Genomic DNA, 15279 nt, shown 5'->3' with positions numbered 1-15279 from the left:
CCCCGCACCCAGACCCCATCCCCGATGAGTCCCACTCCCCCTGGACCACCCCGATGAGCCACTCACACCCGGATCCCCCCCTACCAAGCCCCAACCAGCTGCACCTGGATCCCAACCCCACTGAGCCCCATTCCCCCAGCATCTGGACCCCCCACTGAGCCTCCCACACACAGACACCCCTGCCAAGCCCCAACCACTTTCACCTGGACCCCCCTGCAAAGTCACATTACTGTTGCACCCAGAAACCACACACACACACACAGAAGCCCCTATGCATCCAGATCCCTCCTGCACCCGGATCCCGCACTGAGCCATCTGCACCCAGATTGCCCCACAAAGAACCCTCTTAACCCACAACTGGATTCCCCCCACACTAAGCCCCTCCACACTTGGATCCTGCCTTGCTGAGCCTGCCTGCCCACACCTGGTACATCTGGCGCAGAGGGGCAGGGCTCTGGGGTGTTTCTGGGGCAGGCCCGGTCCTTGAGCTGTGGCAGGGTTGGGTGCAGCCTCACCGCTGAGTCCGTGTCCTGGATAGGGGGAGCTGCCCAGTGATCTCCCACCTCTGGGCAGCCAGGGGCCTCTGTCCCCCAGTGCCAGGCTGGAGCCTCCACAATTTTTTGACAAATAAAATTTGCAGGGTTTTAAAAGACTGTGTGCAGAATTTTCAAAATGTCAGTGCAGCATTTGTAAATGTTTGGTGCAGAATGCCCTCAGGATTAACTCTGTGCGCTGTGAGACTCAGGGAGGTGTAATTAGGGATCCCGGCAACCCGAGGGCCTGCTCTTCTGCCAGGAAACCATTTGGGCTATAGTTGCTCTCAGTCCCCCTTTTCCATCGGCTAATCTTCCTCTCTTGACACTCAGACCATCTATGCAGGAAGGGGTGTTCCTTTAATTACTTTCCTGTGAACTTCCTGTGGATTGAGTGCAGCTCATTAAATATTTCAGTGCCATCCTCAGTCCACGATGCAGGCGTGTGCAGTGCAGCCTTCTTTCATTTAGAACCCTGGGAGATCACCGGTGGAGAGCCTTGTTCATCCAACACTTCCATGCCTGTCTGAACTATGGCTCCAGAACACTCAGCCAGATCAAACCCAGATCTTCACCAAGACACTGAAAGATCCTTCTCCTCCCGCAGGTCTATCTCCCGGCTGAACTGTGTCTTCTGACCACCGCCATCTTCTGCACTAGACTGTGGGTGTGATGAGTAGGGAATCCAGCAGACTGAGTGTTGTGGATAATGCAGATGGCAGTTTAGGCCTGGCACTTTGGACTTGAAAGAAGAGCACCATTCATTTTAATTTGTCACATTGACTGCAGGAGTAGCGGGGAAAAGAAAGAAACCTGCCTGTTCAGCTCCAAATTCCCCCAGACTTGAAGAAAAAATGTTTATCTTCTCACGCTGCTATGAGAGATATTGCTTCCAGTAACAGCTCCAAAAACTCAGAAGCTACATGGACCAGTTGGGAAGAGACGGCATCACCCCGCTTCACCTCCATCTGACAACGATGGTGCACCAAGACAGCTTAAAGGCTTTTCAGACACACCTGGACTTTGTTCTTCTGATGTAGGGGAAACATGATCCTTCTTATCAAGTGCAACTTCTGTACCCTTCTTTATCAGCTGTCCGAAACTGTGCAAACACACACACACACGCCTTCATCCTATAACCCTGCTGCTATTCTGTGGCTACACACAAGTAAAGCTTTCACTGCCGTCAATCCCCACAGATAGCTTCTTGGAAGATAAGCTCCCACTCTAACTGACTATACGCATAGCAGGAAATCTGGAACTCTTCTCTTTTCAGACTTGCGGGCCTGATCCTGTTAAAGGCATTTGGCAAAGTTATTGAACTAAATTGACTTTACTGAGTGTAGAGTCAGGCTCTGTAAGTCCTGGCTGTCTCACAAGCCAGAGTTCATCTAGAAATCCCCAACATTGCTTAGGCCTGGTCTACACTAAAAAAAATTAGATTGACCTAGCTACAGCACTCAGGGTTGTGAAACTTTTGTGCACTGTTCACCATAGTTAGCTTGACCTAACCCCTGGTGTAGACACAGCTAGTTCAATGGAAGAATTCTTCTGTCGAGCTTGCTACCACCTCTCAGAGAGCGGGATTAATTATACTGAGAGAAAACCCCTTCTGTAAATGTAGGAATCATCTACATAACAGCACTGCAGCTGTGCCATCAATAATGGCAAAGCCCCCCCAGTAATCATCAGTGGCAAAGAGCTCCTCCGGCCTTGGGGCTGCAGTGGCTGGGGACGTGGGAGAGCGAGTGCCTCCTGACCCCGGGGCCGCTGGGAAGGAAGAGCGAGCTCCTGCTGGGCCATGGCAGGAGGAAGAGTGAGCTCCTCCCGGGGCCAGGACAGGGGAAGGGCACAGAACATGCCCTCGCAAAAGGGGTCAATGTTACATTTCTGTGCACGCCCCTGTTTGCCAGTATCACACCTGTAGTGTACATAGACCTTAAGAGCGTCACTTTGCCCAGGTCTACACTACACACTTAAGTATCAGAGGGGTAGCCGTGTTAGTCTGGATCGGGAAAAGCAGCAAAGAGTCCTGTGGCACCTTATAGATTAGCATAAGCATAAGCTTTTGTGGTTGAATATCCACTTCTTCAGATGCATGTAGTCGCACTACACACTTACTGCGCTATAACTATGTCGCTCAGGGGTGTCGAGTTTTACCAACCTTAACCCCCCATGTAGACAGCACTAAGTCAGCGGGAGGGCTTCTCCCACTGACATAGCTACCACCCCTAGCTCAGGTGGAGTTATTAAGCCAACGGGAGAGATCTCTCCTGACAGTGTCTGGTGCAGCTGCACCAATGCGAGTGTAGACCTGCCCCTTGTGTAGCTTTTGGAACAACATACGGGAATCCAGATAGGAGGATACTGAGGAGGCTGAAACCTTGTGCTGTAGCTGGATAGAGCAGAGCTTTGTTCTTGCTCTGTAAAAAATAAAATTAAAACTCAGAAAACACTTACACATGGTGAGAGGTATAACAGAGTTGTCTCATCCCTGGTGTGTGCATTTCAAAGCTACTCATTCTTCTTAACCCATTCCACCATGCTCCAAACACAGCATGCAAACATGCCCCTTCCTGGTCTTTGCTTTTCTTGCTAACTTAAATAAAAAATAACATCCAGCTCAGGCTAAACTTCCTCTTGGGCTTGGCTGGTCCTGCAGCTATCCTAGCAGTCCTCACCCTTTTGTTCTCTGCATCACAGAGATGGGCTACAGACTCTTTTGGCTTGGAACTACAGTAATAGGCTTCACCTGCTCTGGCAGCCAGGCTGAGTCAGTAGAATAGTTTTGCATCTCTGACATGGTGCTAACCACAAGAGCTATAACCCAAGGATCAGGTTGAACAGATATCCAGTATAATATTTCCACCCCTATATATGTGGATGTGCAGGTGGGAATGAGAATTATGTGAACTAGTAGGTGGTCAGAGTGAGATAAGTCTTCCAAAAACCACCCTGTAAAAGAAACTCAGTATTGCTAATGCCAAGCATTGAAAAATCATGACTCAGCCCCCCAAAACCATGAGATTGGCTTTAAAAAAATCAAGAGATTTTTAAAAATAAGAAATGTGGGTTCTTTTTCTTTGCTTTTGGGGTTTTTGAGCCCTGGAGATACACTCAAGTCACATTTTCAACTTTATTCTGCAGCCATGGGGGCTAGATGTTCACTTTTTAAAAAAATTGAAAATTGCGATTTTCGTGTAATCAAATGACTTCAGGAGGTGGGACTTTAAGAAATACACCAAATATCACGAGACTCACGATAAAATCATGAGAGCTGGCAGCCCTGCAAAAGCAAAGGCTGGTTTTATTTAATCAGAAACTTTATTTAAAAGACCCACTGTAATTCTACAAATGCTCAGATTCTGGTATATTTTTCCACCCTTTGGAAAGACGGTGCTTCTTTTGCACTGAGGCTTCCCCGTTACCTAGGCAATACAATATCAATTCACACAGGAGCTCATCCAAAGCCTCTTTTAGTGAGCTTTTGATCAGGTCCATATTGAATGTGACCAGTTGAGTGCAGTCCGAATGCTGGCTCTTGCTGGAATTTGGATACTGGACTATTGCCGTCCTTATAAAGGAGTAATATGCAGTGGAACTAGAAGTCAAGAGTTTGGCGATCCATGCTGAGGAGCGGAAAGTTATTGTTAGTGCACCCTCTTTTAACTAGTACTCACATTCAGCCGGTTTGTAAACATCCCACTCTTTTGGTAATTAATGCTCACCTACAAGGGGAAAACATCAAACGATTCTACAGTGAGGGGCGCCAATGTAAGATGGATGGACTTGAATGGGGTTTGTTATTATTTTGTTTTTCTTGAAACAACCTGACACCTGTTGAGTTTTATGACCATCCACCATTTGCATTCTTGAATAATGGCCAGGGCAGGACATGCAGTGCAGTAGACCAAGTATCTGGTGGCAAAATTGAGAGGGCTGTGTCCATGCAAAGCGAGGAAGTGACTGGCAGCTCCCTTGCAATGGAATATACACTCATTCCAGTCATTTGACCCAGTACCATGCTGGAGGGGACTCGCTGGAGTCCCTTATTAAAATTCTGCTATTAAACTGCAGGGAGGAGTTGGAATGATTCCCTGCCTCTGATGGGTCACCTTCTCTCTGGATACTGGTAAACTAACCCCACTAGAGACCGGTGTGCCCTTGGATTGCAGTTCATAAAAATACTTCTGAAGGGGAAATGTGTTGCCTTTGGAATGCACTAGACTGCAGCAAGCTATTTCAAAAGTAAGACATTTTCCCAGGCAAGACATCCCCTGACTCCCCGGACCCCTAAAAGGCTCTCAGGCCCTCTCTGCCACCCAGTCACCACCCCGTATTTCAGATGGCACACCTTGGACACGGTGCCATACACTCTAAACACTCAAAATATTTTTTTTCGGGAACGCAGGCAGAACATTTCCAGGGAAATGCACTTAATATTAAGTCTGTACAGCTCGTGGTGATGTCTCCTTCCATGGGGATGAGAAAGTGCTTTGTTCCTTCCTTCCTCTCAGAAATCTCACACCCCCGCCCTTCCACAATGTATGGGGTTTGTCAGCAGGAGTGGATAAAGCCAGGTCTGGGCCCTATGCTGGGAGGGGGCCAATGGACCAATAAAGTTGGGTTACAAGGATCAATGGGGGTAGGGGCAGCTGTTGGTATAGAGAGGGGAGCAGGAGGCAGGATTGGCAGGAGAGGGAATCAGGAGTGCCAGAAGCATCTCAGCAGGTGTGGGGTAGCTTTGATTTGACGGCAGCCTTCTGGTTGGTTTTGATCTGCGTTCCATTTAAACTTAAACCATACCTGCTTTTCACAGGCTAGAGGGGGAAAGTTTTGTGGGAGCCCCTGGTTAAAATATTGGCAGCGTGTCACTGTTCAGATGTGACTAAAGTCACTGATAACTATTGCTTTAAAAGGTCCCATATAGCATATCAAATAAAATCTGAAATAATAAGGCAAGAAGCAGCCAGATTGTCAGCCTGGCCATGTGAGGGTGATCAGAGCTTCAGTCAGAGACACGGGGGACAGCAGGAGATTTCCACAGCTTTTAAATTCTGTAATTTTTCACATTACACAAAAAGTCCATTAAAAAAAAATACAAAGCCAGATTCTCAATTGGCATCAATCAGCAAAAGTCCACTGCGTTCAATGGGGACCACACCGATTTAAACCAGCTGAGGATTGGGCCCACCCAACGCACTTAACAAGAGCTGTGGAAGTCTGCTGCTGTTCCCAGTGTCCCTAGCTGCAGCTCTGATTTTTCTGGCCTGATGCATGCCAACAGACTGCAGCCCTGGGATTTGCCCTGCTGCCCCGTCCCACTGATGGAGTGTCCGAACCATTTTTGACATGTTGCTTTATTGTTTCCTTCTTTTCCCGACTCAGTAAACTTGTCTGCAATCATCAGACAGGAATAAAAATCACTGCAGTTTTCCTTTAAGCAGGGGAAATTTGAAGCCAGTTCAAATCCTCCAATTACTGCTTATCCCTTTCCCTTTTTTCCTCCAGGGCCTGGCCCACCGTTCCTTCCCCTCCGTGGCTCCTGGAGAATGAGAGGAAGCTTTCTGAGGCTTTGTTGGAGCAGCTCAGACCTCCTCATGTAACTCCACTGCTGGCTGGAGCAGTGGAATGGAGAAAGGGACAGTGGGGGGCCCAGAGAGAATCAGGACCAAAGGTGGTCTTTGCAACCTACCTTCATGGGAGGTCCCCAAAGCATCCCATTTGCAGGGAAGTCCCAAGTTTAACATGGGACCATAGGTCCTGCTGCTGTCCAAGTCTGCTAACGAAGGAAGGGAGGGGAAGGAAAAGCCAGGAGGACCGAGTCCCTCCAAGGATAACTCAGAGAGGGGGAGGGTAAGCGAGAGTGTTTGGTGGAGCCGGGAGGAGGGTAGCAAGAATGATAAGAGTGTGGGGCCAGAAGAGGGAATGATGGGTGTGTGGGTGGGAAGAAGTGGCAGGTGACTGATGGCTGGGGAGGATGGAAAGTGAGTGAGGGGACAGGTTAGAAGAGAGACTGAATAAGGAATTGATGGGGTGAGAAAGGGAGAGAGGAATGAGACAGATGAGTGCGTGATGGGAAGGGAAGAGAGACTGGAGAGGAGAAGAGACAGAGGGTCCAACCCAATTCCCTCTAAGGATAATGGAAAGACTCCCATTGGAAGCTGGATCAGGCCTTCAAAAAGCATGGGTGAAAATGGGGAAGACCCATAGATTGTGAGCTCTTTGGGGCAGAGACCTTCCTTTAGTTCTGTGTTTGTGCAGCGCCTGGCACAATGAGGTCCTGCTCCATGACTGGGGCTCGGAGGTGACACTGCAGTACAAATACATAACAAAATACCAGTACGAATACAGAATCTACTGCAGGCACAGAAAGAAAGGCCAGAGTAAGGGGTGAGATGGAGGGAAAGAACAGGGAAGGCCAAACCATTATTACATGTTAGAGAAACACGTGAGTCTAGAGAAGAGAAGACTGCGGCGGGACATGCTAACAGTTTTCAAGTACAGAAAAGGTTGTTACAAGGAGGAGGGAGAAGAATTGTTCTTAACCTCTGAGGACAGGACAAGAAGCAATGGGCTTAACTTGCAGCAAGGGAGGTTTAGGTTGGACTTTAGGAAAAGCTTCCTGTCAGGGTGGTTAAGCACTGGAATAAATTGCCTAGGGAGGTGGTGCAATCTCCATCACTGGAGGTTTTTAAGAACAAGTTAGACAACCACCTGTCAGGGATGGTCTTTCTAGGTAATACTAGTCCTGCCTTGAGTGCTGGGGACTGGACTAGATGATCTGTTGAGGTCCCTTCCAGTCCTACACTTCTCTGATTCTCTGAATGAGGGGAAACAGACACTGAAAATCTAGAGGAAGAGCTACAGCAAGGCCTAGGGGGGCAGGGAGGGACAGAAAAAAGTACGGGAAGAGCCCATGGTGGAAGGAGGAAGGACTGGGGGCTAGGAGGCTTAGGGCAGAGAGGAACAAAACGGGACAGGCTGGAATGGAGGGGAGGAGGACCGCGCCCCTCTGGCCAGTGCCTGCTCCCCTTCATGACAGCAGGGCCAACCTTCAGCAAACCTGGCTGCTGGCTGTGGGTGCTAGGGTGACCAGATGTCCCCGATTTTATAGGGACTGTCCTGATATTTGGGGCTTTCTCTTATATACAATTTACCTATTACCCCCTGTCCCGGTTTTTCACACTTGCTACCTGGTCACCCTAGTGGGTGCCCAACTTGAGAGGCCTGGGTGAAATCCTGGCCCCATGGAAATCAAGGGCAAAACGCTGGGTGACCTCAGTGGGGCTAGGGCTTGACGCCTGGAGTCAGGGTCTCCCAAGGGCTGGGCCCCCCGCCAGCTGCCACTGAAGGCAGGGGGGTGGGGGGAGCTCAGCACCCAGGGGAATCAGCCCCGCCCCAAGACACGAGGCTCCCCCGCTGGGAGTGGTGGGTGGGGCGGTGAGCACCCGTCCCCCTCGGGCAGCCACAGGCAGCTGGCAAGCGGGGCCGGGGCCTTGCCACTCCCCAGCCGCACGCCCCGGCCAGGTGCGGGAGAGGACAGCTACCTTCCTGCCTCCGAGCTCGCCGCGCCGCGCCGCCGGAGGCTGCTTCCCCGCCCGGGAGCAGGCAGAGCCCGGCGCCGCAGCGGAGCCCCCGGGAACCGGCTGAGAGCGAGGACCGGGAACCGAGCCGCGCCCGCTGCTCCCTGCCGCGGCCCGGGCTCCGCCACCTGCCTCGGGATCCGCGCCGCCCCGGTCCCGATCCCGATCCCGATCCCGATCCCGATCCCGGCAGAGAGCGAGATTGGTTCTGCTCCGGGCTCCCCACCATGTCGGTAAGACGGAGAAACCGCTCGGCGCCTGGTGCGCAAAGTCCCTGGACCTTTGAAACCAGGCACCTTTGTAAAGTCCGATCCGATTCTCAGTCCAGCTTCAGGCCCGCTCCGAGCAACGCGAGCCGCGCCGGGAACGCACCCCGCACACGGAGTTAGTTCCCCTTCCTGGCGCCGTTCGCCCTGCGAAACTCCGTGTCATGCTCGTTTCTCGGTTTCCCAGGGCCTCTGCCCGCCGCCGTTGGGAGATCTCGCTCCCCACCGGTGCCGAGCCGTTTTGCTTCCAGGCTCCGTTTATGTTCAGATGATGTGGCCTTCGGTTTGCTGCGGGGGAGGGGGAATCAAAAGGAAAGGAGGGATGGGAAGCAACCGTTGGCTTCAAGAGAAATACATTTTATTGAAAGTTGGGCTCAGGTCTTCAGCGTGGGGCTCTGCTGACTTCTGCAGAGAGTCACCCATTTACATCAGCTGAGGGTCCCCTCCCTTGAGCTTTTATGAACCTGGTGAAACACACTAAGGTGAAGGGGAAAGGCCCACTTAGCTAAACGGGGAAGATAGATGTTTTGTTTCTGTAAACAGAAAGAGAAAGAAAGAAAGAAAGAAAGAAAGATCAGGCATTTTCCTTAGTCCAAAAAGACTCTTGGAGTCTCCCGAGAAGACGGGAATGAATGGGAAGTATACAAATGGATTATGTGTCAATTCAGTTGGAGTTTCCTCAGAGTCTGGGATTTCTTTAGGTTAAGTAGAAAGAATGAGGAGTCCTTGTGGCACCTTAGAGACTAACAAATTTATCTGAGCATAAGCTTTCGCGGGCTACAGCCTCCTTCATCGGATGCATGCGGTGGAAAATAAGTTGAATGGAGGTGGTGTGGTGATAAGCTGTTTGTTGCAAATGATTCTTAAAGAGCAGAGACACAAATTTTCATTGTGGGATTCAGGTACCAAAACAACTGCAAACCATCCTGAATTTAAAGAAAAAGATAAATGGGACCTAATAATCCTAGAGACTTCACTCATGTGAATAGCCCTTATTGGTATAGTGTGAACAGCCCCCGGGGCCTGTGCTCAGGAGCTCGGTGGCCTACACAGCAAGGTGATGGAGCCTGCTGAGCGTCCTCTGAAGGCCAGTGGGAGATGTGCTAGAGATAATGTAGACGTGGTACGTATGAAAGGAGGATACCTGCTTGCCCAAGTGTGAGGGTTCAGCCTTGGAGGAGAATGATATTTCAGATTCTGTGGATGGGGCTTGGGCAGGTGAAAGCTGACAGTGAGGTAGGGGGATTACATATTTCCTCACCTTCTCCCATGTGGTGGAGCTGATTAGCTGCTCTTCCAATATGGGTTGGGCCTTCCCAAATTCAGGGTTTATTTTGGTCAATTTCACAGTCCTAGGATTTTAAAAATTGTAAATTTCATGATTTCAACTTTTTAAATCTGAAATATCACAGTGTTGTAATTGTAGGGTGACCAGCTAGCAAGTCTAAAAAAGCAGGACAGGGGGTGGGGGGGTGATATACCCCCAAAATCGGGACTGTTCCTATAAAGTCGGGACATCTGGTCACCCTATGTAATTGTAGGGGTCCTGACCCAAAAAGGAGTGTATGTTTGTGTGTGGGGTGTGTGTGTGGGGGTGTTTGTGTGTGTGTGGGGGTGTCGCAAGATTATTGTGGGGGGATTGCAGTATTGCTACCCTTACTTCTGTGCTGCTGCTGGTGGGGTGCTGCCTTCAGAGCTGGGCGCCCGGCCAACAGCCGCTGCTCTCCAGCCACCCAGCTCTGAAGGCAGCGCAGAAGTAAGGGTGGCAATACTGCGACCCCCCTAAAATAACCTTGTGACTCCCCTGCAACTCCCTTTTGGGTCAGGACCCCCAATTTGAGAAACGCTGTGAAATCCGTATAGTGTATGGTAAAAGCACACAAAAGGCCAGATTTCATGGGAGGAGACCAGATTTCACGGTCCGTGATGCGTTTTTCATGGCTGTGAGTTTCTTAGGGCCCTAAATATGGGGCAGGGAAGAGACACAACAACTTCTGTTAAAGGCAAGAATTAAAGCTGACATTTTACACAGATCATAGCCAATTCAGAGTTATGATGGCCACAGATTTCAGAGTAACAGCCGTGTTAGTCTGTATTCGCAAAAAGAAAAGGAGTACTTGTGGCACCTTAGAGACTAACCAATTTATTTGAGCATCACAGGGCCTAATAACATCAGCCACATTATCAGAGGCTCGTTCACCTGCACATCCACCAATGTGATATATGCCATCATGTGCCAGCAATGCCCCTCTGCCATGTACATTGGTCAAACTGGACAGTCTCTACGTAAAAGAGTAAATGGACACAAATCAGATGTCAAGAATTATAACATTCATAAACCAGTCAGAGAACACTTCAATCTCTCTGGTCACGCGATTACAGACATGAAAGTCGCTATTTTACAACAAAAAAACTTCAAATCCAGACTCCAGCGAGAAACTGCTGAATTGGAATTCATTTGCAAATTGGATACAATTAATTTAGGCTTGAATAGAGACTGGGAGTGGCTTAGTCATTATGCAAGGTAGCCTATTTCCCCTTGTTTTTTCCTCCCCCCCCCTCCCCCCAGACGTTCTTGTTAAACCCTGGATTTGTGCTGGAAATGGCCCACCTTGATTATCATACACATTGTAAGGAGAGTGGTCACTTTAGATAAGCTATTACCAGCAGGAGAGTGAGTTTGTGCGTGTGGGGGCGGGGGGGGGGGTGAGAAAACCTGGATTTGTGCTGGAAATGGCCCAACTTGATTATCATACACATTGTAAGGAGAGTGATCACTTTAGATAAGCTATTACCAGCAGGAGAGTGGGGTGGGAGGAGGTATTTTTTCATGCTTTGTGTGTATATAAAAAGATCTTCTACGCTTTCCACAGTATGCATCCGATGAAGTGAGCTGTAGCTCACGAAAGCTTATGCTCAAATAAATTGCTTAGTCTCTAAGGTGCCACAAGTACTCCTTTTCTTTTTATGATGGCCACAGCCACCCTAATCCAGCCTCCTCAACTGCACATAGGGCCAAATCCTTGGTCCCTCTCTGGTTGCCTTGTCCTGTTCCAGCTGCACAAAGCACCCTAGAGTTAGTTTAACTGTCTCCTTGAGGATTCCCCTGTGCAAAGAGTATACTTGGTGGTGTGGTAGCTTGTCCTGGTTCTGGTCCCCTGGTGTGGGAGGTGGTGTCCAGGGAAAGAATTATAATGGCCCCTTAGCCAACCAGGGCAAGCTAGAGCAACTTGAAGGCTGCTCTGACTTGTGCTGGAGATCCAGGCTGGTGCAGGACAGCCCCAAAGCCATCTTTGTATTTGCCCTGGTCTTGTCCTAAACACAACTTGGCTGGGACGGGAGGAGCTAGGAAGAAGTTTTTCCTACTAATCAGCCAGTTCCAGAGAGGATCAGGTACAGTATTAGTGGATTGTTTTCAGCAATCTGGGATTCATTGATTTGTGAATACATTTTTGTCATTTTTCAACCAGCTCTGCTTGATATGGAGTTATCTGTAATGCCAGTTGAATACGCATATGTGCAATGTGAGCAAATTATTGTTGCTTTGGAAACCATAATGAACACTCCCCATACAGCAACATGCAGAAAGTGTGTGTTAAATGGAGAAGGGCCTGGATAAACTTGGGGAGGGCAAGATCTGTCAAAGGGAGGATTGTTGAGTCCTCTCCACCCTGGAGGGGACGTGTTGGAGACAAGGTACACTGCACCAACCATTAGGGTTGGAGCTGTGGAATAGCTCCACCCCCTAGGACATTCCTCCCACAGCCCTCCATATCTGGTCATTCCCAGCCCATCTATTCCGGTTGGCAATAGGGCACATAGTATTTTATCTGCTATTTATTGATTATTTCTAGACTGACTAACTTTAGCAGGAGACTGATGCCTAGGGCATTTCCCACTCTAAGCTGCTTGTGAGGCCTGGGAAACATTGGTCTTCCCTAACCAGGAGTGTAAATCATAGAATACCAGGGTTGGAAGGGACCTCAGGAGGTAATCTAGTCCAACCCCCTGCTCAAAGCAGGACCAATCCCCAATTTTTGCCCCAGAGAAATGGCCCCCTCCAGGATTGAACTCACAACCCTGGGTTTAGCAGGCCAAAGCTCAAACCATTGCGCGATCCCTCCCCCCAGATGACTTGGAGAAGTTCTCTGGTGTAGTTCTGTTAATGTAAAACTGTTCTCTGAGCCACGGGATGCCGCGATTCAGGTCTGACTCCAGAAAAGCAGATGTACAGCAGCTGATTAGGGTGGTGCTAGCAGGAACCAGGGGTGTGGGGATGGATTAGGCTGTTCCACTGAAATAGCCTTTAGGCAGCTCGGGAGAGGGCCAGTGGAAGAAAGGCAGCCAGAAGGAGGGTGGGGGCAAGAGGGAATCAGAAAGGGAAGCCCAAGCAAAGGAAGTGAGACAGAGGGGCGGCTACACTAGCCTTTTTCCACTTAACATTGCTCACCATTCCTGTCCCTGCTAGAGCTGCAGCAGTGGCAGAAATGAAGAGCACCACTGTAGACAGGCCCCAGGTGTTTTCACCACTTTATCATCGAACCCGCCCAGAGCATATCTAGACACCTGGTGGCCAGCACACCTGTAGTGACCAGCCCCTTGTCTCTGCACCCACTGATGCAGCGGAAACGCCGGTCCCCATGGTGGGGTATCTTAGCAGAATATGTCTCGCAGAGATAAGGCAGAGAGGAAAGGGCTGGGAGGGAACCAGAGAGGGTGAGCCTTAGAGAGGCAGCAGGCCAGATGCATCAGGGCACCTTCAGACGGTGTGAAGACACCGTAGTGCTCCTATGCCACCCTTCTCCCTTGTCTGGGGCAAGAGTCATGGCTGAGTAAAGAGGCACGTTGCTAGGGCTCCTCCATGCCCTGGCAATTCCAATGGCCACTGGCAGCCAGTGCAAGCTGGAGCAGCCTTCAGGCTGCTATAACTTGCACCAGGAGCACCAGACTGGTGCAGAGCAACCAGAGGATCAGGGAGGCCCAAAGAGGGCTTAAAGCCCCTCTCACCCCTCGCCTGCATTTTCTAGGGGTTAAAGCTGAGGTTTGGATGCCAGCTACTCCTGACCTCTGTTCCCAGCTGTGCCACTAATTCACTGTGTGGCCTAAGGGAGGGCTGTAGTGGCAATTTCAGAGCTCCAAGAGCTCCCTGCCAGCACTGTGGGAAGGCAGGAGGAGGTGGGGGCAGGGAGGTCTGAGCTTTGAAGCCAGTAAACACTGGGGTACGCGCACGTGTAGTCAAAGTCAGGTAGTGCCCTCTTGTCCAGTCCCCAAACACCAGAGCGTCAGCTGTGTTACAGGGCACAGCCTCAGGTGGGCATGGTGGGCAGACGAGTTCTTCTGGTTCTAGCACACCGGCTGGGTGCTGCTTATGCAAGTTGTGAAGTAAGATTCCAGTCACGGCGTGGAGGACCAGGAAGTTAGAGAACATTAACAAGGAAGGAACTGAAAGTCTCATGTGGAATAAAAGGAGGAACGCCAAAGCTTGTATTGCTGAAACCTCCCTTACATTCAGTTGAGCAGCGTGGTTTCAGTTTTAAATAGTTCTGTAATCCCAGGTCGCTCATCCCAGGTCATTCACTGGCAACTTGAGTTGCTTGCACACGGATCCCGACTGAGAGTCACAAAATGCAGAAGGCAAATCTGCTGGCCAATATTCATCGTGAGAGCACGTATACAGATCGATAGTTAGTCCAGCAGAAGCCCCTGAATCTGAGCTTCGTTAATTTGCTGGATGTGTCACAAGCCATCCCAGTTTAACGACTGCGGACAGTGATGGCCAGCAGCTGCCTACGACTGATGCTCTCCACTGCTGAGCCGGCCGTCACTGCTACTGGACCATTCCGAATGGCTCCCTCAGCCCGTCAAGCCTTGTTTCTGGCTGCTCTTTCATCGCCTCAACAAACCTGATGTTGTCACAAACGAGCAACTCAGCGTAAAGAAGAGAGGGAAGCAGAGGCTAGGCGCTGCTCCACTGACATCAATGGTGTTGCACTTGCTCACACCACGCCTGGATGTGGAAGAATTTCGGAACGTATCAATAGTATTACACTGGTGTGATCACATGGAGGCCAATGGGATTGTAGTGGTGCAAGTGAGAGCAGAATTAGACCCGCAGTGTCAAACGCAGCTGTAAGGCCCATCGGAAAGAGTGTAGGGCAGGGTAAACTCAAATTACCAGGAGGGCCACATGAAGACTAGTACATTAGCCTGCGGGCTGCATCACTGACACCACCGCCCCCAGCCCCGCCCCCACTCCACCCCTTCCATGAGGCCCCGCCCCTGCCCTGCCTCCTCCCTCCCCCATTCCAACCCCTTCCCCAAAGTCCCCATCCCAACTCCACCCCCTCCCTGCCCCTATTCCAGCCCCTTCCCCAAATCCCCACCCCTTCTCCGCCTCCTTCCCTGAGCATGTGGCTCTCCGCTCCTCCCCCTCCCTCCTGGAAACTGCTAAGGCACCACCAAACAGCTGTTTGGTGGCAGGAAGCGCCTAGAGGTAGGTAGAAGAGTGGAGATGCAGTGCGCTTGGGGGGCGGCAGGGGAGGGGAGCTTGGCAGCTGCAGGAAATAACTGGGGGGGGGAGCGCACCGGGAGCTTGGCGGGCTGCAGCAAATAGCTTCGCAGGCTGCGTGTTTGAGACCCCTGGTGTAGGGCCTCCAAGATGGGATTTTGGTTCAGACCTAAGTCCTGATCTTTCTGGGGGAGGTTCTGAATCCAGATCTGAATTTCACAAGTGACTCCTGTCTTTAAACACATTGGAACCAAAACCCTAGATCTAAACCCTGCTGAACCTTGAAACGCAGATTTCAATTTTGCCATTTGAGCCCCTTGCTAGTTTTAAGAGCCCCTTGGCCATATCCCTATCAAACAAGCTATGGTTTGCTGCAGAGATGGTAT

At 50.4% G+C, this 15279-nt stretch overlaps 1 protein-coding gene across 1 annotated transcript in view; it reads left to right on the top strand.

The window, feature by feature from the left end:
- Positions 1-15279, top strand: part of ANO9 (anoctamin 9) — a 50353-nt gene that overhangs the window by 4015 nt on the left and 31059 nt on the right. The window contains exon 2 of the mRNA XM_077819936.1: positions 8064-8352. Within this exon, the coding sequence (XP_077676062.1) occupies positions 8064-8352 (289 nt within the window). The remainder of the gene's footprint in view (positions 1-8063; positions 8353-15279) is intronic.

This window comes from Eretmochelys imbricata, chromosome 6, assembly GCF_965152235.1.
Source record: "Eretmochelys imbricata isolate rEreImb1 chromosome 6, rEreImb1.hap1, whole genome shotgun sequence".
In the NCBI taxonomy this organism is placed as follows: Eukaryota; Metazoa; Chordata; order Testudines; family Cheloniidae; genus Eretmochelys; species Eretmochelys imbricata.
Note: the sequence above shows the minus strand (reverse complement) of the source record. Positions and strands in the feature narration are given on the sequence as shown.